This window comes from Microtus pennsylvanicus, chromosome 22 (assembly GCF_037038515.1).
Source record: "Microtus pennsylvanicus isolate mMicPen1 chromosome 22, mMicPen1.hap1, whole genome shotgun sequence".
In the NCBI taxonomy this organism is placed as follows: Eukaryota; Metazoa; Chordata; class Mammalia; order Rodentia; family Cricetidae; genus Microtus; species Microtus pennsylvanicus.
Genome location: NC_134600.1, coordinates 32,015,345 through 32,041,888, shown reverse-complemented (window position 1 = coordinate 32,041,888; position 26,544 = coordinate 32,015,345). Strand labels below are relative to the sequence as shown.

At 38.2% G+C, this 26,544-nt stretch overlaps 1 protein-coding gene across 1 annotated transcript in view; it reads right to left on the bottom strand.

The window, feature by feature from the left end:
- The window catches only part of Gnat3 (G protein subunit alpha transducin 3), a 36,488-nt gene that overhangs the window by 1,681 nt on the left and 8,263 nt on the right, over positions 1-26,544 (bottom strand). The window contains exons 2-7 of the mRNA XM_075955984.1: positions 22,043-22,085; positions 17,834-17,975; positions 15,227-15,384; positions 12,750-12,878; positions 3,045-3,174; positions 2,695-2,848 (exon numbers count right to left, since the gene is read on the bottom strand). Coding sequence (XP_075812099.1) covers positions 2,695-2,848; positions 3,045-3,174; positions 12,750-12,878; positions 15,227-15,384; positions 17,834-17,975; positions 22,043-22,085 — 756 coding nt within the window. The remainder of the gene's footprint in view (positions 1-2,694; positions 2,849-3,044; positions 3,175-12,749; positions 12,879-15,226; positions 15,385-17,833; positions 17,976-22,042; positions 22,086-26,544) is intronic.

The window sequence follows — 26,544 nt, the reverse complement described above, 5'->3', positions numbered from 1 at the left end:
TGATAGTAGGCCAACAGAACTATTTCATATGATGCTATACTAATTCTCTAGTTTGGATCTGAATGTCCTCCAAAGGCCCATTTGTTACAGGTTTCGTTCCTAACATGGTACCAGTTGACGTAGTAGAAACTCTTAAGAGGTGGGGCCTCATGGGAGGTTTTTTTTTAGTTACTAAGCATGAGCATTCAAAGCGGCCTGTGGGATGCCCATCTCTTTCTTTCTCACTTCCTTCTTGAGAGGGGGCTAAAAGGACCTGCCATGCCACACTTCATTGTCACAGACTTACAAAAGTAACAGTGCCAACTGAACATTGGTTGTGACTTCACAAACTATGAGATTTGATAACCTACTTTTCTCTTTGTCAGCTGATTTACCTCGGATATTTGTTCTCTTAACAGAAAACTAATTTACATGGCATGCATTTAGCAAAACACATAGAACTATCAGACACAGAGAGCAAACCCTAATTACACTGTGGATTTCAGTTAATTATGTGTCAAGATCATTCCATCAATTACAGCAAGTACACTGCATCAATATAAGATGTTAACTAATAGGATACTATGTTAGGGGAAACCGAGAAGGTACATAAAATCTCAACTCTCAAAGGATTTATTTCCATATGAACAAAACCTTCTCTAAGAAGCTGTAGTAAATATGAATCCCTTAACGATGTCTTTATTTAACCTCTACCATGAAATACAGGTTCATAATTGTATTGATCACACGATAGATGTATAGACATTATAAATGATGTCTGTGATTCTAGAATGACACACTAAAAATTAACTAAAAGTGACTGCTATGATCTTCGTACATAAAGGATAAATTTTGATTTATAGTTATGTTTAAATTATGATCATTTCCATATTAGATAATTTTATCAATAAGAGTATATCTAAGTACTTAAAAATGAGTCTCTAAAGGTAAATTAACCCTTTCATGTGACACTAATGACTTAGTAGTTACTAACGGACATGATCAGTAGTCAAATATGGGGACCTCAGGAGGGCAGAGAAAGAGAAGTACAACTGTTTACAAATGCATTCCTCCTGTTCACTGGCCACCCTGTATATTCTGAAGAGCCACTGAGCTCCAACGTGATATTGCAAGCTCTAGTTAGGGTCCATTACAGTGACACTATTATATGGCAGGTAATATAGCTTGCAGTCTCATTGGACATGTTTGCTGAGCAGCTACTCTCTCCTATCTAATATTTTTCCAATTTGTTCCATTTGGAGTTTGCTTTAAGATACACAGTACAGCAAATTTCCTGTTTATCTGAGAGATTGTGTTCAGCTGAATCACAGTCATGTTAAGGAGAGTAGTGAAGGAGATATCTTGATAGACAGGCCATTGTGGAATTAGGGAGAAACTTAATTGTAGGGAATTTTTCAGGAATCCATGAGGATGACCCCAGCGAAGACTCCTAGCAATAGTGGAGAGGGTACCGGAACTGGCCTTCTCCTGTAATCAGATTGATGACCCCCCCTAATTGTCATCATAGAACCGTCCTCCAGTAACTGATGGAAGGAGATGCAGTGATCCACAACCAAGCATGGGGCTGAGCTCTATCAAAGAGACGGAAGAGGAATTATATGAGCAAGGGGGTTCAAGATCATGACAGAGAAACCCACAGAGACAGCTGACCTGAGCTTATGGATCCTCGTGGATTCTGGACTAACAGCTGGAGAGCCTTCTTAGAGCCTAACTAGGTCCCCTGCATGTGAGTGACTGTTGTGTGGCTTGGTCTGTTTGTGTGGCCCATGGCAGTGGGACCAGGCTCTATCCCTGGTACCTGAGCTGGCTTTTTGTAGTCTATTTCCTATGAAAGGATGTTTTGCTCAGTCTTCATGCAGGTGAGGAGGAGTTTGGTCCTGCCTCTACTTGATGTGCGAGGCTTTGTTGACTTCCCATGGGAGACCTTACCCTTTCTGAGGAGTGGATCGAGGTTGGGTCAGAGGGTGGTGGGGAGGAGCAGAAGGCAGGGAGGGAGAGGGAACTGTGGTTGGCATGTAAATGAACAAAAAATAAATTAAAATAAAAGGATCCAAATAGGAGGGCAGGGGAGATGGTTTAGCCAGTAGACTGCCTAACATGCAAGCAGGAGGACATGAGTTTGGATCCCCAGAACCGACGTATAAACCAGGGTGTGGCAGTGGGCTTCTGCAACTCCCAGCCTGGGGTGAGAGGGAAGACGGGGACAAGTAGATTCATGAAGGTCATCAGTTAGCAAGTTTATGTGTATAGATGAATTACAAGTTCTGCGAGGGATCATGTCTCAAAAAGAAATAAGGGATGAGGACTGGGGATATTGCTCAGAGTTTATAAACACTTACAGTTCTCTTAAAGGACCTGGATGTGGGTCACAGAACCCACATGGTGGCTCACTGTTCTCTGTAATTCCAGTTTCAGGGTATCTAGAGTCCTGTCTAATCCTCCAAGGCCACTATATAATGTGGTGCACATAAACTCATTACTGAGCTCGCACACACATATGGTGAAAATTAACCATTTTTTTAAAGCTGGAGGGTGATTGAAGACATAGGTAACAGTCTTGAGATTGCATGGACATGCACACAACTTGCATGCACACCACACACACATACACATACACTGTGGGGGGGGGCACGACATGTGGGCCCATAGGTCTTATAGCAGCTCACTATCTAGAATGGAGGGAAGCAATATTACCAGTGTACTCTGGGAAGCAGATGCTGAGGTGAACCTTGGCCACTTTTTCCTGGAAGAGATCTTTCTTGTTGAGAAAGAGGACAATGGAAGTGGTCGCGAAATACTTGTGATTGCAGATGCTGTTGAATAGGTGAAGACTTTCGTGCATTCTGTTCTGTGGCATAAAGAATGAGAGTGTGTAAGGTTATTATCTGCAGAGTTTGGGCGTGGGCATCACAAGCAAGGACCTAGGTACTGTGGACATTAGTGAGGGGGGCATTGGGTTGGAAAGGGCCGGACTATAACTGGGCAGCACTGTTTGGTGTGCCTTAGCTTCTCTCCTCTTTTTCCACTTCTTACATCGGACTTACCACCTCTTCGTCTTCGACGAGCACCATGTCGTAGGCGCTGAGTGCAGCACAGAATATGATGCACGTCACTCCTTCAAAGCAGTGGATCCATTTCTTTCTCTCTGACCTCTGCCCACCAACATCAAACATTCTGTAAAAAAAATAAAATGAAAAATTAATTCTCCAAGTCTTGTTGAATTGTTGACGTTGGCTGCATATTTCGATATACTTAAAATGCATTCTTTGATTTCTGTTGCATAATTTGATAAGGGACTACAGGAAAAAGGGAAAATACATGAGTAGAAATGAGTGGAATAATTTTCACACTAACTTGAGCAATTGGAAATTTTAAAGCAGTTTAGAATATAAGTCTTAGAAGACTTTGATAAGAGTTTATATATATTTTCAAGAGTGAATAGACTAGAAAGACTAGAAGATTGGGTACATCATTCTGATACGAGGATCCTCTTTGCTCTCTTCGTAGAATTCTTTTTATTCAAACAATTAGCTTGTGTTCTGTGCTAACGCTGATTTCAATCAGTTTATATGAAGATGAAAAGATATGATTGCTATTTTCAAAAATCTTGATGGCTGCAGAGAGCTATACATGCAAGTGATCATAATATTATGTAATTAAATATTCAAATATTCAAAGAGCATGTCAGTACAGGGTGGGGTTTAAGTCAGTCTGCAGGATCACGAAAATCACTCCCAGGAGGGGTTTGAATGTGTGGACTGAGTTCTACATTATTAAATTAGTAACAGTTTTCATGGATAGAGAGAACTGAAAAGTAGATAGCGCTACTCTTTCTACCACTCTTTCCCTTTTCTGCAGGTACCGCACATCTAAAACAAAATTTCCATTTCACCTCCATCTTTACATGTCCCTCAGGACAAGAGCAAAAGCATCCTAGCTGACTGCCCCATTGCTGCTGCTCCAGCATCCAGAGCTACTCTCCCACGACTCACACATTCTGTACATCGCTTTACTGTTGAATGGGTAGCACAAACTCACGTTCTTGCGGGCAGCTTTTTCATGGCTTCTCTTTGCCTTGGAACAAGAAACCAAATTGCAGTGACCCACAAGCTGTGGCAGCGGCTGCCATCCTTCCTGACCTTCCAGGTTTCTCCTGTGTCAATCTCCTCTCAACACAGCAAAATCACAGTGTTCTCTTCGTTTAGTTAATATTCTTCCATGTTTCTGATGGCTCAGGACTCTTTCAGGGGCTCTTTCACTTTCTTGTGACATGCGGCTTTCTTTCCCCTCCACTTAGTTCATTGTTTTTGAGACAGTCTCCTGAAGCCCAGGATGGCTATACACTGACTGTGTAGTTGAGAGATTATCTTTCCTTCCTTCCTTCCTTCCTTCCTTCCTTCCTTCCTTCCTTCCTTCCTTCCTTCCTTCCTTCCTTCCTCCCTTCCTCCCTCCCTCCCTCCCTCCCTGCCTTCACTCTCCAGGTTGTGTGATTACCATACTGAGCTTATTTTTTCTCCCTTTCATTACTGCTTCTCTCTCAAATTTCATGTTTTGTTGCCAAGTCTCATCCACAGAGGAGGCTTTCTGAGAATCCCCTTAAGTTCTCTCTCCTCATTTCCATTTAATTTATGTGGCCCACTCTTACTTTATGGGATTCATGCCAAACAATAAAAAAATATAGTTCATCTGTTTGACATCTATTATGTTTAACAAAACAGGAGTCATGCAAGGCAAGGCTCTATGTGACTAATTGTTTCAGTTATATTGCCTAGCATCATGCCTGGCACACAATACACACTTGGTAAATATTGTGAAATAACTGAATAGAGACTTTGTTGGCAAATGAATGGACAACTTTTATGAAAAGCACATGTAAAAGTATCTAGGTGTGGGGTTATGAAGCATGTCTTCAGAAAACAATCTAAGCTTTTAGAGGCAAGAAGAAAAAATTGAGCTACATAAATTAATAACTACCATTTCTTATTTATTCATGGTCAGTTTAACCAATGTTTACTGGATGTTTCTTATATCAACATCAAAGACTTAGCCTCCAGGGCTTACAATCTGTTTTTGATAGAGTGTACCAGGTAGTGAGGGGCTGTACACAGGAGTACAGTGTGACAAGTAGGGAAGGGCTGTACACAGGAATACTGTGACAAGGAGGGAAGGACTCTGCACAGGAATACAGTGTGACAAGTAGGAAAGGACTGTGCACAGGATACAGTGTGACAAGTAGGGAAGGACTGTACACAGGAATACAATGTGACAAGTAGGGAAGAACTGTAGTTTGGAGGTAGAAAAAGAATCAACGCAAATACAAGACCACACAGTTTACATACAAAGAGGCTGGCTAAAGGAAAAAAAAATACATTTTAACTTCATATTTTCCCTTTAAAGCCAGTAGAGAATAAAGAAAGAAGTTAAATGTACCCACTGATAAGAGGGGAAACTCTGAAAGTCTAAAGTTTAACTACAGACTAGGAAACACAGGTCACAGATAAGAACACCAATAACATAGCTATCATCTTTGTAGCAGAGAATAGAAATTCCCCAAGTGTCCCAAACCAAACACCAGGAATGCTGTACTCTTGGACACATGGAAGAATCATTGACTCGGAGCCCTAGAAGGAGGAGCCTGTAAGAAATGTACAGCTATTTTTCTTATTTTTCAGATGCTCAAGTAACTAAAGTAACTTGTTAAAGATTATTAATCATTTAATGTTTGCTGAGACCATATGTTTAGGCACTATGCTAGGCAATATAATAACTAATTTGTGTGGTGTTTTCCCCCTTATATATAAACCTATTTACTATACCAAAGTTCCCATTCTAGCTTCTAGAGTTAACAGTCACGTTCTCTTGGGTCGGGGTGGGGGTGGAATAGTCTCCAGTTTTCTCTCTCCAGATCACACAGCAGTTTTTCATGCTGATAAACAAATTAATGGGCAAAAATAAAATTTCTCCTGTCATGTTTCCCTATCTGTCAGTGGAGATAGTGTAGATCTTCTGGATTCCAGGAGTTTTACATATTCTCCACTCGTTTACTTATCGGCCTATTCTGGATTTTCAGATGATGTCAAAAGAATGTGATTCTGTGCCCTAACGAAGTGCGTTAATGTGTGGGTTTTCCCATCTGGCTGTAGAAAGTTTATCACTAAGATGGCATTCACGGTGGGCTTTTCAAGTGTGATTGTCACTCCGAGTCACACCCACAGATTTGAACAGATAAGTGTGTCTTCAGTTTAGCTTCACAGGCTTCTCCTCTGTCAGTGGCTGCTTACTGGAAAACTAACTGACCACTGGTCCCACACAATGGAGTCACATGAAGGGGTGACTTGGTTTGCGAGACTGGTTCTTTTTTTCACTAGGTATGATATGCTATGGGACTCAAGGACATGTTGCTAAATTCTGTCCCACTAACAGGACTTGGAGTTGCTGGAGCATTTAGTTTTGTCTCTTTTAATCAGCTTTTGGGCTCTACTCTCAATTGCTGCCTATTCTGAATCACACTTTCTTCTTTAACTCACACCACATCTTCAATCAAATTGTCTTCTGATCTTTAAATTTTGGGGAAAGAAAAACCCTTATCTTTTAACTGTGGCTTTCAACAACTGCTCAAATCTATTGCAGGTGACCCAGCCTTTTACCATAGAGATAGTAAAATGATTTCTCAAGAACTAGTTTCATTTTGTTTTATGTCTGGCACAGGATCTACTACTGAGTGGAATGATAATAAGGATGGTGGAGATATGAAAGTTCCAAAGGGAACTTTATGGCGTGCGTAAATTCAGCAGAATGGAGATGAAGGCACTTCACACACCCCTTGCATGCTTAATTCCCGTGTATACTTTCCTTCACGTTGGTAAGCAAGCCCTACCATCTCGACTGGCTCTGCTCCAACTAGCATCAGGTGGGGTTCTGAGGTGATTATCAAAATGAAAGCATGCCTTTCCCCTCACCGACTAAGTCCTTCCCTTCTCTGAGGATCTGACAATTACAGTCGACTAGGAACTCACGGCAGGTATGAGAAGGAGTTCTTCTTCTCCTGTGACTATAGACGGTGGAGACGCATAGCACCAGTGAGACCACCTTACCGCTGCACACAAGCAGTATATGAATTGTGTGCTCTCCCCGGGAAACAAATTAATAGCCATCATTTTATTCACTCATGGGAATACCTTTCTGTGTCGGGATGGAACATCATTATTTTGCCCACTAAAACTCAGCCTTTGAAGAGCTGAGTTAAGACTTAAAAAAATATTAGTTTTTGACCAAACTCGCTGATAATAAGATGTGGAACTTAGAGAACCTGCCCTCAATGCTGTTTTCTGGGCGCTAAACAGCTTCCCGCGAACATGCTTACCAAGCTTAGCTTTCTTAGGAGAGAGGACAAAGCTTATGCAGTCTTTGTTCGTGGGAACAAAGTGTTCTGAGAGCCCAGCTTTGCATGAATGTTTATGATCTTCCCATTTACGACTCACGTGAGTCACAGGACTGCTTTCTGTACACAATGACACAGAAGCCTGGGCCGGAGCGCTCTGCACGTTTCTCTCAGCCATCTGGTGTTATTGAACTGAAATGCTCATTAACAAACCAGATCAAGGACCGCAGAGGTGTTTTTATGCTGAATCTCCGGACATAACATTAGCATCGTGAAAAGCTGGGTCTTGTTTCACTATTATTATAATGATTCATTTCTCACATATATTTATTCTTATAAAATGTAAATTGAGCTCTACTTTATAGAATTATAAATTAATGTAGCAATCCTTAAATAAGCTGAAGACCAACAAAGGGAAATTTTACTTATATATTTGACTATATACACACCACATACACACACACACACACACACACACACACACACACATATACAACCAAAACCACTCTGGCCATTCTGTAAAGAAAATTAAAATGAGAAATACATCTATACCCACTACCAGGCTGGTTTAGACTGATCAAATCAAACTGACAGTTTAATGAGAGGAATGGTCATGATTGGCTATCCTTAGTTCTCTGAATGAGAGCTTCAAGAATGTTGCATGGAACTTGTCGTGCTAATTGTGGATATTGGAGAGAGGGGTATTTGTTTAAAGTTTTAGGAGGGTCTTATAAATATTTTCAAACATCGGATGGTAAAATTAGCATTCTTGAAGTTAAAAGAAAGATTTTAAATTATTGATTAGGATATAAATAAAAATTAACAAGCCAGGCTTTTAAGTGATAGCCAAATATTGATTATGTGTTAAGTTGTCCATAATGTTAACATGGGGCAAGCCACCAGAGTTATATGACTGGGTTAAACAGCTGACCAAACAGTTGAGTTTTATGGTCCTATTTAATCAGTTGGAAGGCTACTGAATTGTATGGGTTTATATTTGACCACAGGAAAGTACTTATGCCTCATAATATAATAAATTAGTATGAATAATTCGACTATTACAATTACTGAAAATTCATAATGTAATTAAGGAGAACAAATTAATAGCCATGCTTCTGCAGCTCATTTGTGATGATGTCATGGTTCCTCCTACAGGCATGGGATCGCTGGAAAAGCAGCATTTCTAACCTTTTCTACTCTCTGGTCACGTTAGAACAAGTGCTAATCTGAGCAGGACTTTATTCTGAGCCATTCTGTTAAATGGGATCTGTAGAAGATGTTGCCTTAGTCAGGATTGCGTCAGTGTCTTAACTGTGAGTACCTATGAGGACGTGAGTTCTGAGCATGTGCCGCCATTATACAGTCGAATCATCTCAGAGACACCAAGGGCATGCAGGTACAGAGGGATGTCTAAATCCCTAAATTATCTTTGACATTAAAATATGATAAAAGTATTTAGAAATACAAGTGAACCAAATCTGAAAACTGACATAATTATCAATCCCATTTACCATGTGCATTTTAATAAAAGAAAGATAGAAAAATAATACAGCCATATGATTTATAGTCAGAGAGCCATTAAAAGATATTTCAGGCTGTGCATGTTGGAGCATACACACATGAGCACTGAGGATGGGGAGGCAAGAGGGTGACAAATTTGAGGCTAACCTAGGCTCCATAATCACTTCAAAACCAGCTTAATATGATGTGATGTATCGAGACCCTGTCTCAAAACCAGGGGAACCTGCCTAGAAAGCTGAAGCTCCTAGGTTTTACGCTTAGTTCTGTAAAACAAGCAAATAATCAAAACCATGCCAGATCATATATTATTCTGGTAATATTAATCATGACCACATATGCAGCAAATAAGTAGCATGCGTGGATTAAAATTCCTTGACTTCTAATAGAGAGTAACAAATCTAAAGCTGGATGCAGCTCCTGGCTAAACAAGCGGCCTCATAGCTAAGCCTGGTGACTCACACTCTTGGAAGTGAACACAGTGACTAGAACTCAACTTTCATATTTTAAGAAAACTGTCATTTTTTTTTTCCAAATCACACATCTGTTCAAACATTCTTGAAAGCAGTTGTGCCAAATTTACACATTTTTCGGCTCTATGTTGAGACAGTTTCCAGCCTTTCTGGCTCCTCTGCCCAGTGATTTCAACTCTATAGTTTAATTGTGGAACATTAAAGAGAAAATGGCTTTTCTACAATCGATAACTCATTTTAGATTTATTTCTAAATCACTTAAGTCTGGGGACATTACTCCCCAAAAGAAATGCTTAGATTTGCTTCCTGTTTTCCATTGACTTAGCAACTTGAAAAACCTGTAAACATCGTTGGTCAGATTGGCAGTTGGAACTTTGCTTTGATAAGAGCTCTGAAGATAAATTGTTCTATCAGCCTGACAGTTGCTGCTCTGGTTTGATAACAACTCAGGGCTGATTTCCATTAAGTCTGATGATGCAGAGAGATGACACAGTACTTTGGCACACAGAGTTTTTCATTTTGATATTCCTGTTTAAAATTCTCGAGTTCTCCATTTTAATATGTAAATTAACTCTTTAGTCTTAAATAGTCTGAGGATGATTTGTGCTAGGCGAATACGAATCAATGCTAATGTAATATATTTTAAGACCTGGGAAATTGCTGAGGGGAACTTGGAAAGTGCATTACGCTTACGTTCCATTTCGAAATGCAGGAACTTTATATTGTAGTATGAAAGCCTAAACATTAGGACTGTTCTACTCAGTATTTGAAAAAAGGTGGCTAAACCTTATGAAATTATTAAATGATTATTATATCTCAATTGTTGTGAATAAACTTTTAAAATTCTTCAAACATTTAAGCGAGATGTGATTGATTTTTCTTTTCTATCATTCTTTTTCTATAAAAGAGAATATAAAAGAATACCATATTTATACAATAATTGCTTTACAGTAAAAGAATACTTTTACATTCCAGAGTATCTAAGAGTCTCAGTGACAAGGTGTCAGGATTCACGTTTTATAAACAGGAAGCTTCACAGTTTCATGACAACTTCAGCATTTCTTGGTAATGCTGAAGACTCTCTTTGGAGAGTCTTTGCCAACCTCCATTCCTCAATTCTTTATCAAATATAGAATCACCCAGCGTATCACGTCACAAGCAACCGTTTTGTGTACATTGTACTTCATGCGATACATTTGCACATTCGGCTAAAACCGACCCTTTGCTTCCTCTTGCAAACCACGGTTGCAAGCATTGGTGGCAGACCGTTATCACATGTAGCCCCAGACTTTTTAAGCTCAAGAGTGCATGTAGTAGAAATGGAAACAAAAGGGAAAATGAAAATGGAAACGTTGATAACAAGGAGAAAGAGGAAAGTGGTGTGGTATGTTATTATGGAAAAGGGGAGGACTCAGGCATGGTGGCGAGAACTGCTTATTTGAATTCCCTGCGAACTTTGCATGTGTAATAGAACACTAGCGGCTTGAGACGGGCAGGGTGGGGGCATTTACTCCTGAGAAAACATCACTAGCTACAAATTAGCTCTTATCCTCCGTTTGTCAAAGGCACTCGGAGAGCCTTTGCTCGCTGTTGCCTGTTACCACGGGACAGCCGTTGAGAGACGGCAAAGAGACGGAAGGCCAGGGCTCTAAGGGGCAGGCGTCTTCTCATTTGGGATCTAGATGATAAAAAGGAGTAAAAACAATCTACGTAAAGAACACGCAAAAGTCTTAATGCCCGGAATGCTAAAAAAGAGAACGAGCTTATCCATGAGTGGGCTGTTAAGAGGGTCAGTGTGGAGCGGGGCACGACAAAACTCTCACCAGGTGGCATTCATCACCAAACCGCCCTGTGATTCAGGCGATCTGGGGCTGAGAGAATTCCGTCGGCTCATGTAAGACAGGTAACATCAAGATGCTTAACTCTGCAAGTTCTTAACTTGATCCAACCTTTATCGTGGGTGTTCTAGCTAAGAGATCCACAAGGCGCGCTGCTGCTCTTTCCTGGAGAAGGAACAGGGCCACGGTCGGGCCTGGCTAGCCTCAAAGCCGCGTCTGTTCCAGTCTGTGCCACAGGGATTAGCAGAGAGGGAAGGCGGCAAGACAGAAAGGGGACTGTGTATAAAAGTCCTGGCAAGGCGGAGGGAGACAGAGGGAGCAGCTTTGGACTTGGCTCCCAAAGGAAAATTCCAGAAACTGGGGCAAAGTTCATCTGACTCAACAAAACCGAGCAAGGGCTGAGGAGATACTCTCACCGAGTTTGCCCAGGCAGCACTGGCTGCATCCTCAGCTGCATTCCCTTTGCCCTGCTCTCGTGTGAGGCCAGTTCATTAATTAATTCCAGAAAAGTCACTAGTTGTAGGCCTGAAATTTAGTACAAATTTGGAAAATATTACTTTTATATCTCTTGAAAATATTTTAATAGCTGTTCTAATCAGCCACCTCATAATGACCAACCTAGACTCTTCACAGCATTTCAAAACCGTCACTACCCTCAAACTGAGTTGAGGGTTCTGGATAAGGAGCATTAAGTTACTTTCCCCCTCATAATTGGCTATAAATAATTCATTATCAGCTTCTCCAGGTTTGTTTGTTTCTTTTTAATTCTTTAAATACATCTCCATTATTGCAGGCATGACTGACCTTGCTTAGTATGTAGTTTTAGCAATGTTTCATTACTAATATAACCTGGTATTACTAATAATCTATCTCACCCCCAAATCCACATAAAATAATGTTAAGCTTTGTATGAATATGAGAAATATACTCAGCCTCTCTAGGGTGTTTGTGTGAAAGCTGTTAAGGACCAAGAGATGTTATCTAACACTGTATTATGATTTCCATTTTTTAATATAGTCCAGGAGTGATTTGATAGTAGAATTTCAGAGGATTACTTGAAAGGGAATTAAAGGCAATAAAATAGGGATTCATTTCCATACCCAAAACAGGCTGATGAAATGTGCCTTGTGAGTTTTCTAAATAGCATCACATTCAAATAATTGTATTTTAATTATTTGCATCTTAAACTAAGGTTGATTTAAGGAATATGTCAAACAACTAGAGAAGTAAGAGGGCAAGTGAAATAGTACCCCTGGCATTTGTTCCTAAAAGACTATTTAAATATTTTCTTTAAAAAAAAAGCTCAAAGAAAAATGTCATTTTTAAGTATTAGAAACAGAATCTGGATAGCACCTGACTGAAAAACACAGCCCAGAAGGAAGGAGAGTTTTAGAGTGTGCTGAAGGAGTACAGGAAGGAAGGTGGTCTATCCAGCTAAGTCAACGTCACTGCACTTGACTGCGAGCAAGTATCCTCCATGAAGAAATATTGAGCTGGAAGTCTGCTCCACCCACACGTAGAAGACAGGTTTGCACATACCTGAAGTTCAAGTCTTTAAAGGAGAATTGAGTTTCAATGATACCAGTCGTTTTCACCCGGGAATGCAGAACATCTTGCTCATTTGGCACGTACCCAGGGGCTGTGATTCTATCTAAGTCATTAAGGTAGCTAATGGAAACAAAATAAAACAGAATACATTCATATTTTTGACTTTACACTGAGACCCACTGCAATTCAGCCCAAAAGTATTTTAAGAGTTTAAAGTATATGGGAAAACAAACTCCCTCTGTTGCTTTTTAAGCTGCTGATCCGAATGGTAAGAACTGGCAGCTGGGACACCACCGTCGCAGACTGCAGATCACAACTAGCATCTGGAAAGCTCTTTCTTCTTGACGAACTTCTCAACATTACCTTAGTCTGTAAGACAGATTTGCTATCCTGTAGGTAGATGAACGGAAGGCTATTTCTCCATGAGGGCTATTTGAATGCATTTATACATGTTAGGATGCCTTAGAATGTTTGCAACCACAGCTAATACAAGTTCCTGAAAATTCCTGTTGTGGGGATGATTCAATTTGAATTGTTTCCTTGTTATGAATTGTTTGGGTATTTTTGCATGGATTACTTAGTTTCGAACACAGTCATCTCCATTAAGGGTCATGATGAAATCCATAAGGCTCGATGAAAGATCCCAGGTAGTTCATGAGGGTCCACACTAACCAAATCACGGTCCATCAGTGCATGGTGAAGTCTCTAACTCTTCCAGAATTCTTGTTCCTAACAGCGTGAACAATTTCCTTTTCTTTCCTTTTGCTTACTTGCTCTTGGTTTTATTTATTACAATATCTAAAGCTCAGCAATGGAGAGGTGTAAACTTGATTAAACTCCCTGCACCAAGCTTGTTTAAGGATGAAAAGTGCTCTTAGCATTTTCAACCTTGCAAGAATAATCTGCAAAGTAAAACTGTATTTTCTTTCATTTCTACCATTGTATTTGACACACAGGATTAAGTGGCATAGCAATATGGCTATTTCTGTGGTAAATTGAAATAGAAAAGGTAATAGCATACTAACTTTATGGTAAATTTGCTCATTACATTGAGCCAGGCCAACAAACACATTAAAAAATGATAATATGTGGTTTCCTGCCATAGACACAAAACTTGGAGAGTAAAGTATTATCAAACAAGTATATCCAAAGGAATTTTGTTCAACAGGAAAAGTAATATTGTGCCTATGAAATACTAAAATGTGAAAATGTATCATTATATATATATCATATTTATCAATATATATGCCAATAAATACTGCTTGACTGTAAATGGGTGATGAATTGAGATATAAAGAAATCAAAGAAGTATTGGAGGATTTTACAGTTTTTAATTTTTTTATTTACTATTACTTAAAACAATAAGTTTCTTATTGATGAGCTCAGGTCTGTGGTAGGTGTATTATGTATCGTTCATTTCATGCCCAGGTAAAAGAGTAAAAATCATGTACTTACAAAAATAGAAATAAACTTCATTTAATGAAAGCTTCAGTAAAGATACATTTTTAAGAATATACTTTGCATTTGTAAATTATTTCAGGCAAAGAAGAGGCATTAGCAAACTGATTTTCATCTAAAGTCCTGATTTTCATAAGCAAATATGGGATTTGGATGTCAAACCCTGTAGTTGATAAACCAAACAGAGGTTTTTAGACCTCATGACTGAGATCACTTAAAATGTCTTGATGATTTACTTCTAATCCTGAAAAGATAGTGTTTTTCCTGTTGAGTCCATGTCTGCTCTTAACTCTTGTGGAATTTAAATAGCACACTAGATGGCCCCAATCAGTAAACCATGGATCCTTAGTTAGCTAAGGTTTTCCTCTTTTCTTTATTTAGATCTTTGGGTTGACTGGCCAAACACAACACTCCAGCCCTTTTCTCATTAGCTTTGCTCTTCTGGTAGTTTCCAGGATAACTCGAGACCCACTTGATATAAGAAAGTTTTAGGTCATGGTAACAATTACATTACAAGCAGTTTAATGCCCTTCTAAGTTCCTTATTAATATTAAATACTTACTTGCCAATATTTGCTGTGATTGAATCCAACTGGATGTCATAATGTGCTAAAGTCTGGAAACAAATCAACTACTAACTTTCAGAACTTTCTATCTTGCTCAATAACCTAATAAGCTAATGCATATATCACCAATCAAAAGTTATTCTAGGAGACGATTTCAGCAACATGGAAATAAATGTTTCAGATTAATATAGCCTCAACGTCGGTATACACACCAAGTGTCTGCATTAGTGCTAAGCACCATGTATCATGGTTAATTCTTCTTAAATAAGAGAAGATATGTGCAAGAGTTGTTTCTTCTCCAGCAAATTACTTCATGTCTTTTCAGTTGTCTCTCAGTTTTTTTTTTATTATAAAGTGCAAAACCATTTTCCCTTGCTTGTGCTTACGTGCCTATGCGCCCAGTTATAGACTTGTGTGTCATCTACCATCCCGAGAAGTCACTTACTAAGCGGCAGAGTCATTGAGCTGGTATTCAGAAGCCCTTTCAAAGCAAGCTTGGATTCCTGGGTCTCCCCAAAGGCGTTTGATCACTTCTGCCAGCTGGGGGGTCATGTCGCCGTCTTCTAGTGTATTTGCCATTGCGTGCAGCTGCTGCTTGTCTTCCTGGAGAAATATTTTGGTGGGAAGAAGACCAGCAAGTTATTTAAGCTCAGATATTGTTTTAAATGGAGCATGCAAAAGGTTTTTCATTATCTACTTTTCCTGCTCAAAAAATTTCCTTCACCATGTCTTCCAAAATTTATTAAGAGTAAAAAAGAAAGTAGAATCCATTATAGTAACAGGCTGATATCTGGAAAAAACTACCTTTGGGAAAAATTATAATATACTGTATGGAGAAGTCGGAATACTTTGGTGTATATCATTGCCATCTGAGTATTTTGTCAAAAAGAGTAACAGTGTTTTTGGTGTAGTCCATAGTGGCTTGGGTCAAATGTTAGAGTAAAAGAAATATGAGATTGTTGTAAAATGAAAATAAAAGTGAGATTGTTTATCCTGAGATATTTCGTTGTGATCATTCTGGGAAGCGATTACACACTTGGACCCCCCCCCCCAAATGTGTTAATGCTATCCCTTAGGTGGTGTCAATTATGGGCTGTGCAGCAAATTTGCCATTGGGCAGAGTTGGGAAATGGCTAAGAAATAAAACAGCTGAGTAAATGTTGGGTCAGTGCCTGGTAGCACATGGCAAGCAATGAGAAAGGAGAGGAACTTGCTTCATAAATAAACTCCTTGACAAAGTACATGGAATATATTATATACAAATTCCAAGATCGTTAGGCCATTATCAAAGAATGCAGCAGGCACACACGCTGTAGTAAGTATTATTGCCTCGGAGGGAAACATGAAATAAACATTGCCAAGTAAACCACTGGAAACAGTCTTCACAAAGACAAAGCCCTGCAAAGGGAGTCAAGCAGCACTGTGTTCTGCCTTGGATTTCAACTGGTTTGAAGTTAACCAACTACTTTTTTTCAGTCCATTACCCACCCCCTCACCTTTAAATTAAAGGATTATAGGAGGCCATTTCTTAAGAGTCATTGTAAAATTCTATGTGCTTAAGAAAAGTCAAGGTCTGCAGTAACAGACTAGCTATAATAAAATAGGTTCAATAAATCATCAAATGCTAAAGATGGGAGGGTCTTGGCGTTCCCTTTTGCTTGTGTGAAAGAAGGCAAAGCCAGAGAAATGGGAAACTTATCTGAATCCAAACTGTGGGGAAAGTTAGTAAAGGATGGTTTTAGAGCATAGACTCCAGGCTTTGCAAATGGTTTGCCCCAAAGTCTACGTAGCATATCTCTGTTCTCTTTCTCTCTCATCACTTTCTGAGAAGACTGATGGGAAGAAGATTTATCCTTTCCTATAAAATAAAATAGTGTAGAAAGGGATATTTTCCTTTTCATCCTGATAACTTCCAATGTTCATATTTCCCTCAGGGCAGGGAACCCTGACTGCTCTTCGGACTGGAGAAGGAGGGGAAGAGGAGTACGGGGTGGGGAATGGAGGGAGGGAAAAGGGAGGTGGGGAGGAGGCGGAAATTTTTAATAAAAAAAAGATACAAAAAAATTGGTCAACCCTAAATTGGATGTGTAGCAGTAGGCCGCTTGTTTGTACCTGTGGCTTAGCCCTGAAATAATCACACAGAAACTGTATTAATTAAATCACTGCTTGGCCAATTAGCTCTCGCTTCTTATTGACTAACTCTTACATCTTAATTTAACCCATTTATGAATTAATGGTTATCTGTTTATGATATGAATCTGTTTATCACCACATGGCAGTGGTTTACTGGCTAACATTTCTGCATCTGTCTCCAGCAGGGCTCCATGGCATCTCCTGACTTTGCCCTTGTTTCTCCCAACATTCTGCTTAGTTTTCCCCACCTAGCTAAGTTCTGCCCTGCTATAGGTCCAAAGCAGTTTCTTTATTCATGAATGGTAATCATAGCACACAGAGGGAAATCCTACATGCCTGGGGAGGGACAGAGAGAAGGAAAGTACTTTGTGTCTTTTGCTAATTTTACATGTGGTTCTTCCTATGCTTGTTGCTCTTATACACTGATCCCACCAGGTCTGTTCAATTGATGCCATCTGGAGGTGACCAGACACTCTGGGAGGGGGCTTGTGGAAATGGAGAACATCTTTTAATGCTTTTGTTTTGTAGTGGGGCTACTTATTGGCTTTTAGACTAAGTAGATTTTTAAAGCATCATAATGTATGAAATAGTTATTAATTAAATACAGGAAAAAATAGTTAGATATGATATTATAAACCACAGTACAGTTATGTTTCTTATGTTCTTATACTTCATATTAGTTTTAAATCCTAAAAACACAATTACTATTTAATAAAATTATAGTGAACAGTAGGAAAGAGAGGTTTAATCGAGAGAAAAATAAGAAAATATAAGCTGGTGGTAGTTAAAATTTGTGAAATTTTTATATTATGTTTCTTTGACATAGACTAGGACAACCAACACAATCCTACGATTCTTAGTTCATATTCTACCTGGGCCGTATAATTATCACATGGCCTTTCAATTATTCCATACTTACTGCACTTCTAGGGTTTACATAATCGATCCCAAGCGTAGTCATTGCTTTCACAATGGCTAGGATAGACTGCAGGGTGTTACTGTAGATCACTGCCTTGAACTCCATGCATTCTTGCTTACTGTACCCGTTCTTATGGATGATCCTACGATTACACAAGGAAAGCTTTTGTGAGGTGAACTCATGCAGTACAAATGACCATCAATAATAAACCGCTTGAATAAAAGCATAGTATGTACGCCTTAAAAAGGAAGGATTTTCATCAATTGTGTTTGCCAAGTCTGGGCAATTTAACATCTCTGAATGTTTATCCCTCATTGTCTTTTCATAAAATGCCTTTTAGGTCATGGGAAGAACACATGCTAAATATAAGGTTAATTAAATCTTGTTATAGATAAAATAATTTTTCAAATATATAGATCCACAAACACTTTATTTAGGACCTAGATTTCTTTTTTTTCAAGAAGAAAATTCCCTGATTTTCAGGTCTGAGTTGTGCACGAAGTCCAGAACCCTGGGTGATGTTTTCACTGTGATTGAAGTCTCGGCAGAACACTCCTGGCTTTTCCTGTCTCGTAGGAAACACTGGGGAGTAGGAATGTCTGCTTTCTATCTACAGCTTTAACAAAGGCAGTTTTTTAAAAAATAGAGGTGATTGCTTTTGTTGATTCTCCTGCTGTTCTTCCATGTGTGTACGTGCTTCTGGGTTCTCAGAGTTGAGTTACCGGGCAGTAGATTTGGCTGGGCTCCTCTCTTCCCTCCTCTCATTCCCTCACAGTCAGGCTTTGACAGAGTTCAAGAATAATCGCTTAAAATAGATTTTTCCCATTAGAGCTAGAATCTCTGTTGGTGCTAATTGTGCTTCTTTGCTGTGTGATAAATTCTTCCTGGCATTCTTTTCTTTATTTCATATTGTTTTAAAAGTGCTTTGTGTTTGTATTTGAGTGTCACTTTTCTCAAGATTTATCTTGTGTCTGCACACATAGAAGTTCCAGCGTAGGGGTCAAACTTAGCACCAACACCTCCTCAAAGCCTTTGAAGAACTAAAAGCCAAGAAGTGGCAGCATCAGGCATTGAGAGGAACGAAGAGTATGCGTCTATTATTTTAATCTATTATTCACATTTGATTGCCAACAAATGCACAGTTTTGTCTTCAACAGGACCATGCTTCTCTTGCTGCATTAACCTGTTAAATCACTTGAATAACCAAAAACAAAAACAAACAAACAAAAAAAAACAGGTGGTGAAATAGACTATAAAAATGCAGAATGGTATATTTGTAAATAGATCAAAACAAGACTTAATAAAATCTATTCTCTGTTCAAAATCAAAACATAGAAATGGTTAAAGTTGTTAAATTAAAATGCCAATTGTGGGTGACTTTGGGACATTCATTTCCTTTGGTAACTCAAGTTCTGACAGCTATGAGGGAAAATATGATAGAAGCAGCGGCTTAGCTTTATTTCTTCTAGGAAGAGTTGTCTAAGTATAAGTCGGTTCCTAGATCTTTTCAATCCAGTAAGATTTTATTGGTCATTTTAGTTTTTCATTATGTACTGAAATAAATGACGGAATTTCCCCTGACTCTCGTCCCAGTAGGTCCAGAGTGGAATTCCAGTCTATGCAGGATGTATCACTGTAACCCCCAGCCATGTTACAGAAAATTACAGTTAGGTCCTCTAATGACCACTGAAGGCACGCTTGGTTCAGAGAGCATAACCATGAAACCTTTCCATCACAGTAAAATGTCTAATGAGAAGCACCAAATTGTAAAAAAACAAATTACCATTTTGACAGATTTTTGTATTTTATGAAAGTTTGTGGCCATATCTGTGTAAATAGACATTAGAAAAACTGTGGTAAGTTCTATTATGGGTAATAGAAATAAAAAACCAAAAAGACAAGAAATAGCAGAAATAATCAGCTCATTATTTTAGCATTAGAGCTCTTTCTAAATGGTCAAAAGCAAGGAGGACTTTATAGATAAATGAGGCAGTTCAGGTGAACGGAGGCATACAGTGACCGAGTTTTGGACATGGGCTGGTCAGACATTGTTATACACATGTGCAGTGACGTCATAGTAATGCAAGTGAGCAAATTGCTTCAACAGCTTGCACATTGATTGCTTGTACTTTCTTTTAAATTAGGAATCTTTATCTTCCATTTTACCATTTTCAATAGTTACAGGACTCATATTTTACTTATATTTTCATACTTTGCATATTTAAATTATTTCTATGTTTTACATATTTCAAATTCTTCTTGCAGTTTCTCAGATATACGTATAGCTAAAGAACACTCATGACTTTCCAAGTTTATTATATATGTATGTATACTATGATACTTATATATTTTTAAAGATTAGTTTCCTTTTTTGTGTATGAATCTTTTGCCTGAATTTTTTGCATGTGCTTGGTGTTTTGAGAAACCAGAAGAAGGTGCCAGATAGCCCGCAATTGGAGTTAAAGATGGTCTTAAGTTGTCATAAGGGTGCTGGAAACCTAACCTTCATACTATGCCAAGGCAACCAGTGCGCTTAATAGTCTACAATTTCTCCAGTCTTAAATTTATGCTAGATGTAGCAAAATTATATGTGCTAGATTTTGCAAACTGTACTTCTAAAAATAGTGGCTGTAAATATTCATTTTTGCATCAGATAATAATTTTTAGAGAAATACTGTAGTTTTGCTTTTTGGGATAGTCTTACATTATACATCACAGCTCTGGCTGTTATGGTACTCACTACACAGCATAGACTGGCCCAAACTTCCAGTCATTCTCCTGCATCAGCCTCCTAAATGTATGATGGTAGTCAGAGTTATATATCTATAATATTCATTGTTAGCTTTGTTTCTACTTTCTAATTTTTGTCTGACTATACATTATTTAATATTTAAAAGCTTTCTTTTTATGTAGCAAAAAACTATTCATTTAAAACTATATTTAAGCGTATAAGTAACAGATACTTAAGAAGAATAAGATAACTTCAAGTGTGATTATGTCCTAGATAATAGGGTAGTAGAAAAGAATAATAATATAAAGGAATGAGAGATATCTCCATTAGGATAGAACAATGCTGGTTATAAAAACATGTTTTGGAGAAAAAAAAAAGGAGAAACATTTGCTGGCACTTATAGGTGAGTTTTCTAAACTGGAGCCTAAATAATAGTTGACAAGCAAATTACATGGCAATATAATATTGAAGAAAAAAAAAGGTTTCGGATTAACCAGAAAGCCTCATCACTGCTATCTAGCTTTATTTTATTCATCTTTCATTGAAGTTTTTATTTATAGCAGTTGTGTTTAATACTTCTTCATTTAGAAATGTAGGCAGCTATCCCATTAAAAAGAATAAATAGAAAATATAATGTAATAACATAACAGAATCTATTGGAGTGATATTAGTGAAAAAATCTTTCATATCCATATTTTAAAAAATGTCAATGATAAAATAGTTTCTCCCAAATTTCAAATGGATTCTTGATTGACACATTTCAAATATTTGCAGTTTGGACTTTCATTGTTCGAAAGCTCGTTCATTTGAGGGTTAATATAATTAAAGCACAGCTCCTGGTATTAATATCCAAAAGACAAAATTCAAAAGGAAAGGAGAAATTGGTGTTTGTTAAGCAATAGAAGTAATAATTGAATACTCAAAAAAATCAGGAAAAACGTTGCCACTGCCTGTAAATTCTGATGAGGTTGCTTGAATTCTGAAAGAGATTCACAAAGCATTTTTAAACAGATTTTTATCAGTCTGTATAATGATACTTGTATGCAGGTGTTCCGTGCTGACCAATGCTATCGGATGTGTGCTCTTAAATGGGGAAGACTACTTCTTCCGCTGTCAGCATTTCTTACTTGCCTGTAGTTCTCAGTGCAGGGGTGAAGCCTCCTGTGCTCTGCCTGTCCACGTGAGGGTGTGTGTGTGTTAGTGTTGCCCTATTTCAGCTCATGACTGGTCATTCAGGTGGATGAGACTTCATGAACAGATTGTACTTACCAATATGTAACAAAAATTAATGAAAAAAAAGAGACAATGAATATGGAAAAGACCAAGAGGGCAATGTGGGAAGACTCGTAGGCAGAAAAGGAGAAGAAAAAAAAAAGATGTAATTCTACTATAATAAAAAACTAAAATAAATAACACAGAATTGTTCAATGCAAAGATAGACATCAAACAGTAAACAGTTGAAATCATTCTGTACCTACTTCATTTGTTTAACAATCGTACTTTTTCCAGATTCACCTGCTCCTGAAACGAAATGAAACAAACGTTATTAACTGATACACTGAATTTGTATTAGTATTAATACCTACTATTTTATTGTGTGTAGATTGTTAATACCTCTATTAGCATAACTTCTACAGTAAATATTTCGTAGTAATAGAGAAAATCATATTTTATGTTTAAACATGAATTGAGATGCTTATATCCCAGGGTTTGCAGCACAATGACGTCACTCACAATTTCAGACCCTGAATAGTTTTTAGCTCCTAAGATGACTCTGTGTCTCTGCTTGAATAAATGCTGAAAGGAGAAAACCGCAAAGAACTTTATTGCCAGGACTGTTCAAACAAGAAATCTACCCCGATTGAAACAGGCTCTTCTCCTCAGCAGCCGGCAATACCTTTGTACGGAGCTGTAATTTCCTTTATCCTAATGAAGGAAGACTCTTGAGCTAACATGGGTGTGTCTCACGTCACAGGATCTGGGTGCACAGAGGCAGATATGAGGGACCAGAGTGGGACTGTAGCTGCTACAGTCACCCTTATCTGTGACATGTATTGTAGTTTGTGATCCATTATGTAAAATATTTTGGCGTCCACTTGACTCTTGAAGCGTCATATAGAAAGACCTGAAATACACATGCTCCCTAACAAAGAGTGTAAGAACTCGGTTCAAACTTAGTGGCTGTTTTAAGGTGTCAGTCGAGACCTTTTGAAGGTATTTCTTGAAACTCTCTTGAGGTTAAGGACTTTTTTTTTTTTTTGAGAAATGACAACTTAAAGTATAGCAATCACAGGTCATGACTTAGGTTCATTTCTTCTTCTTTTAAAACATTATTATTATTATTATTATTATTATTATTATTATTTTACATACCAATCCCAAATCCTCTTCCTTTTCCTCCTTTCTTTCCCCCACCTCAATCCCTATCCACTCTTCCAAGAGGGTAAGGCCTCCCATGGGGAATCAGCAAAGTCTGTCATTTGAGAAAGGACCAAAGCCCTCCTCCCTGTATCCATGCAGGGAGCAAGGTATCCCTCCATAGAAAATGGGATCCAAAATGCCAGGTCATACCCTAGGAATAAATCCTGGTCCCACCTCCAGTGGCCCCACATTTTGTATCTCGGTATGATAGGCAGTTATTTTGATTCATCAAATTATCATAGACTCAACATAATAAGCGAAAGGTAGTTTGCATTTGATAACGCAAAATCTAAAAACTTATTGAAACCATAGTTATGAATATGGATTAGAGCACATGGACACCACGACGTAGATTTTTATTTTCCCTACAACCCTTTGACCTTGACCTCTCCTCTCCTGCCTACCTTCTTCTCCACGCTCACAATTTTTTTCATGTTTCATTTTAAATTGTCATCCGCATCCATCATCGTATGATAAATTTCACATGAAAGAAATAATTCTTTGAACTTATATTTAAAAGATAACCTACCCCTAATCAAGAAGCTATTTGTGACTAATAGCTGCCTGCAAAAGCAAATCGGATTTCTCCAAAGGCATGTCCCTGAGTGTACCAACCTCACTCCAGGGCAGGTTCCATGCCCAGGAGCAATTGGCAATGGAAAGTGGACTCTTTTCTCTTATTATTTTTTTTTGATGTGGTTTATTTTGCTTTGATTTTTGAAAAGGGGAAGGGTTAGAGAGATCTTCAAAAAGTTTGCATAGGGAGTTGGGAGGATTTGGGAGGACATGGGAGAAAAATAATAACAAAACAATGTGATCAAAATGTATGAAATTACTTTAAAGAAAAAATAAATTTAAAAAATAGATTTTATTTTTTGTATGAGACAACCCTTTTTTTTTCAATAAAGTATTTCTATATGGTTTTACATGTTTTCCTGAGCCTGGAGGAACAGCCCTGGGGGCATCTAAATTTAAGTCTATGATGCAGCAAATATTTATTGTCTCTGGCATATCCTAATGTGTCTGATTTCCACAGTTGTCTGAGCAGCTGCTTTTCATGTATAATACTGAAAACTGAAGAGTGGTAAGACCGCAGTAAATAAGGCTTCTTCCACCTGTGGTTCTGTACGTTTCTTCCTCTCGCGTGAACAGCCGTGATTCTTCGCATTATTACGCTCGTGTGCTTTCTACCACAGGCCATGGAAGCTAAACACAGAGCCAGTGAATGCGGACATCAAGCACGGGACCTTCAGAGGCTTATTTATTTATTTCATTTACTTGTGCGGGGATGGTGTTAAATGAGGACCTGTGGGTTCTAGGTCCGACCAAAATACTGTAATCGAACCCTGCGTCTGCAACCACAAGCAGCTGAAGGGGATACTGGGAACCAAGGGTCATCAGGCACAAGGACAGCCCCATGGGCTCTCCTCCACTACCTCAAATACATAGGCTTAGTTTAGTTTTGGTGACTTGAAGATTTCCGGCTGTGGGAATTTGGGAGGGAAATAACACCTTTTCGCTGGGGCTTCAGTCCTATCCCTTGCAGGCTCACTTAGCACTGTATTTTGTTCAGTGAAAATGGTACTACTGGAAAAAAAAACTAGAGAATTTTAAAACTGAGCAAAGAATGCTTCATTTTATGAATATCAAAATAATCAATTGTTTTGATATTCAAAAAATTAAAATTAAAGAGATTATGTATTGTCTATGATTTATATAACAAAGTAAAAATTATTTATGGAGTATTTTCAATTAAAAGAAATATCAACCTTTAGAAAACAAGAAAATGCTTTATGAATTTCAAAAAAGAGTACAGCTTGGAGGTAGAGTATATGTCTAGTATATGTGGGGCCATGAGTTTCATTTCCATCACAGTACACACATAAATAATATTCCAGAATTATATGGTCACGTGTGTCACGGATCATGAAGACATGTGATAGCACTTTGGAACCACTATTGGTCAGGTTGAAACATCACAGACATATTATCCTGTTTTATTTCTCTGTTATAGAATACTCAAAACGGTGTCACACATTTGGGGGACAAAGGTGACTTTTAGGTTATCTCAGAGAGTAAAAGTATATTTATGGTGATAACACACTTTTCTTATCCACTGCTAGCAAACTAAGGTGATTCCAGGAGTTCTGGAAAAGCACAAAACTCCTTATGCGCTCAGGTCTGTTGTGTGGTAGGGTGGAATACCGGCTCATAGCCGATGCGTATCCACCGCTGTGCTTTAAACCGCTAGGATCATTTATAATTCCAGCTGCAAAATAAATGTGATCCAAGCCATTGTCATTCTCTATTGCTGATAGAATCATGAGAATAAAAATCTCCATGTTCAATACAGGAGTCAATTTTTAAGCCGTTTTGATCTTTAATATATTGGAACCCCGGACGTGCCATCCGAAACAACCTAGGGCAGGGGTCAAAATCAGATGACAAGCATACTGCAAACACTAGGAGCTGGAATTTCCCAAATTATTTCTGAGCCTTGAGGGGTTGTAAGTATATAGCAATTCTCTGTAGTTTACCAGGTTGTGCCTAAGGTAGGCAGAAGAGTTAGTTACTGTAAAATAATAAAAGAGCAGATAAAGTAGCTGTTAAAGACTTTTAAAATGTATTTACTTTGCTCTGCATGGTGAGTTTGGTGTGCTAAGTGAAATTTCCATGCAGTTCATTGCCTTATTGGCATAATTCCTGTTTTAAAAATCGAGCTATTAAAAAATCTCGTTCACTACGTAAAACTCCATCTCAAAGTTGCTCAGAAAGGAACGGGTCGCTACCGTTCTCACATTGACTGAAGCACTTAGTTCACAATCAGCACTCCATTCTTGTAGGATTAGATCATGTTACAGGGCTAAATATACTCATGACAGCCCGTTTGCGTATGCTGCGTGCATCCTAAAATAGCTCCTTCCTTCTAAGTGCTGCTCAAAACTTACATTGTTTTCCGGGCTAAAGCGTACCAGAGGAATTTTAGATACACGCTTGTTTCTTTTAAGATGATTTGGTTTCATATAATAGTTAAATATATAACCAATCTCAGTTTAATATGCATTAATTATTATACATAATACAATATTGTTATCCAGAGATACGAAAAAATTTAAATCCGTGTAATATCCATAGCTGTAAGTGAACTTTGCTGAATACACACAAGGCTTGATTGCTCATTTGGCTAAAGCAGGCAAGACGATATTAAATAACTTGATATATATTCATATGTATGGTAATTTTTCTAGGCCATTAAAGTCATATAATTGTACAACAAAATGGAACGTAGAATGAGCTGCCTTGTAGATGATGTTGTTTTATGCATAAGAGGAATGAGAACAGTAGAGATGAATGTGTCATATGAATTCTAGATTTACCTTCAAGTCAACTCAATTCTCCTGCTAATGCTGCCTTATTATATTGTCTCCAGGTATGAATTGTCAGTGAAATATTTAATATTTAAATGGTTTCAGACTATTTGGTGTAAGGTAAAGCAGAAGCATGCTTTCGTCATCATTGTTTGCAGTCAAGGGTCGGCTCCTCCCCACATCTCATCTTT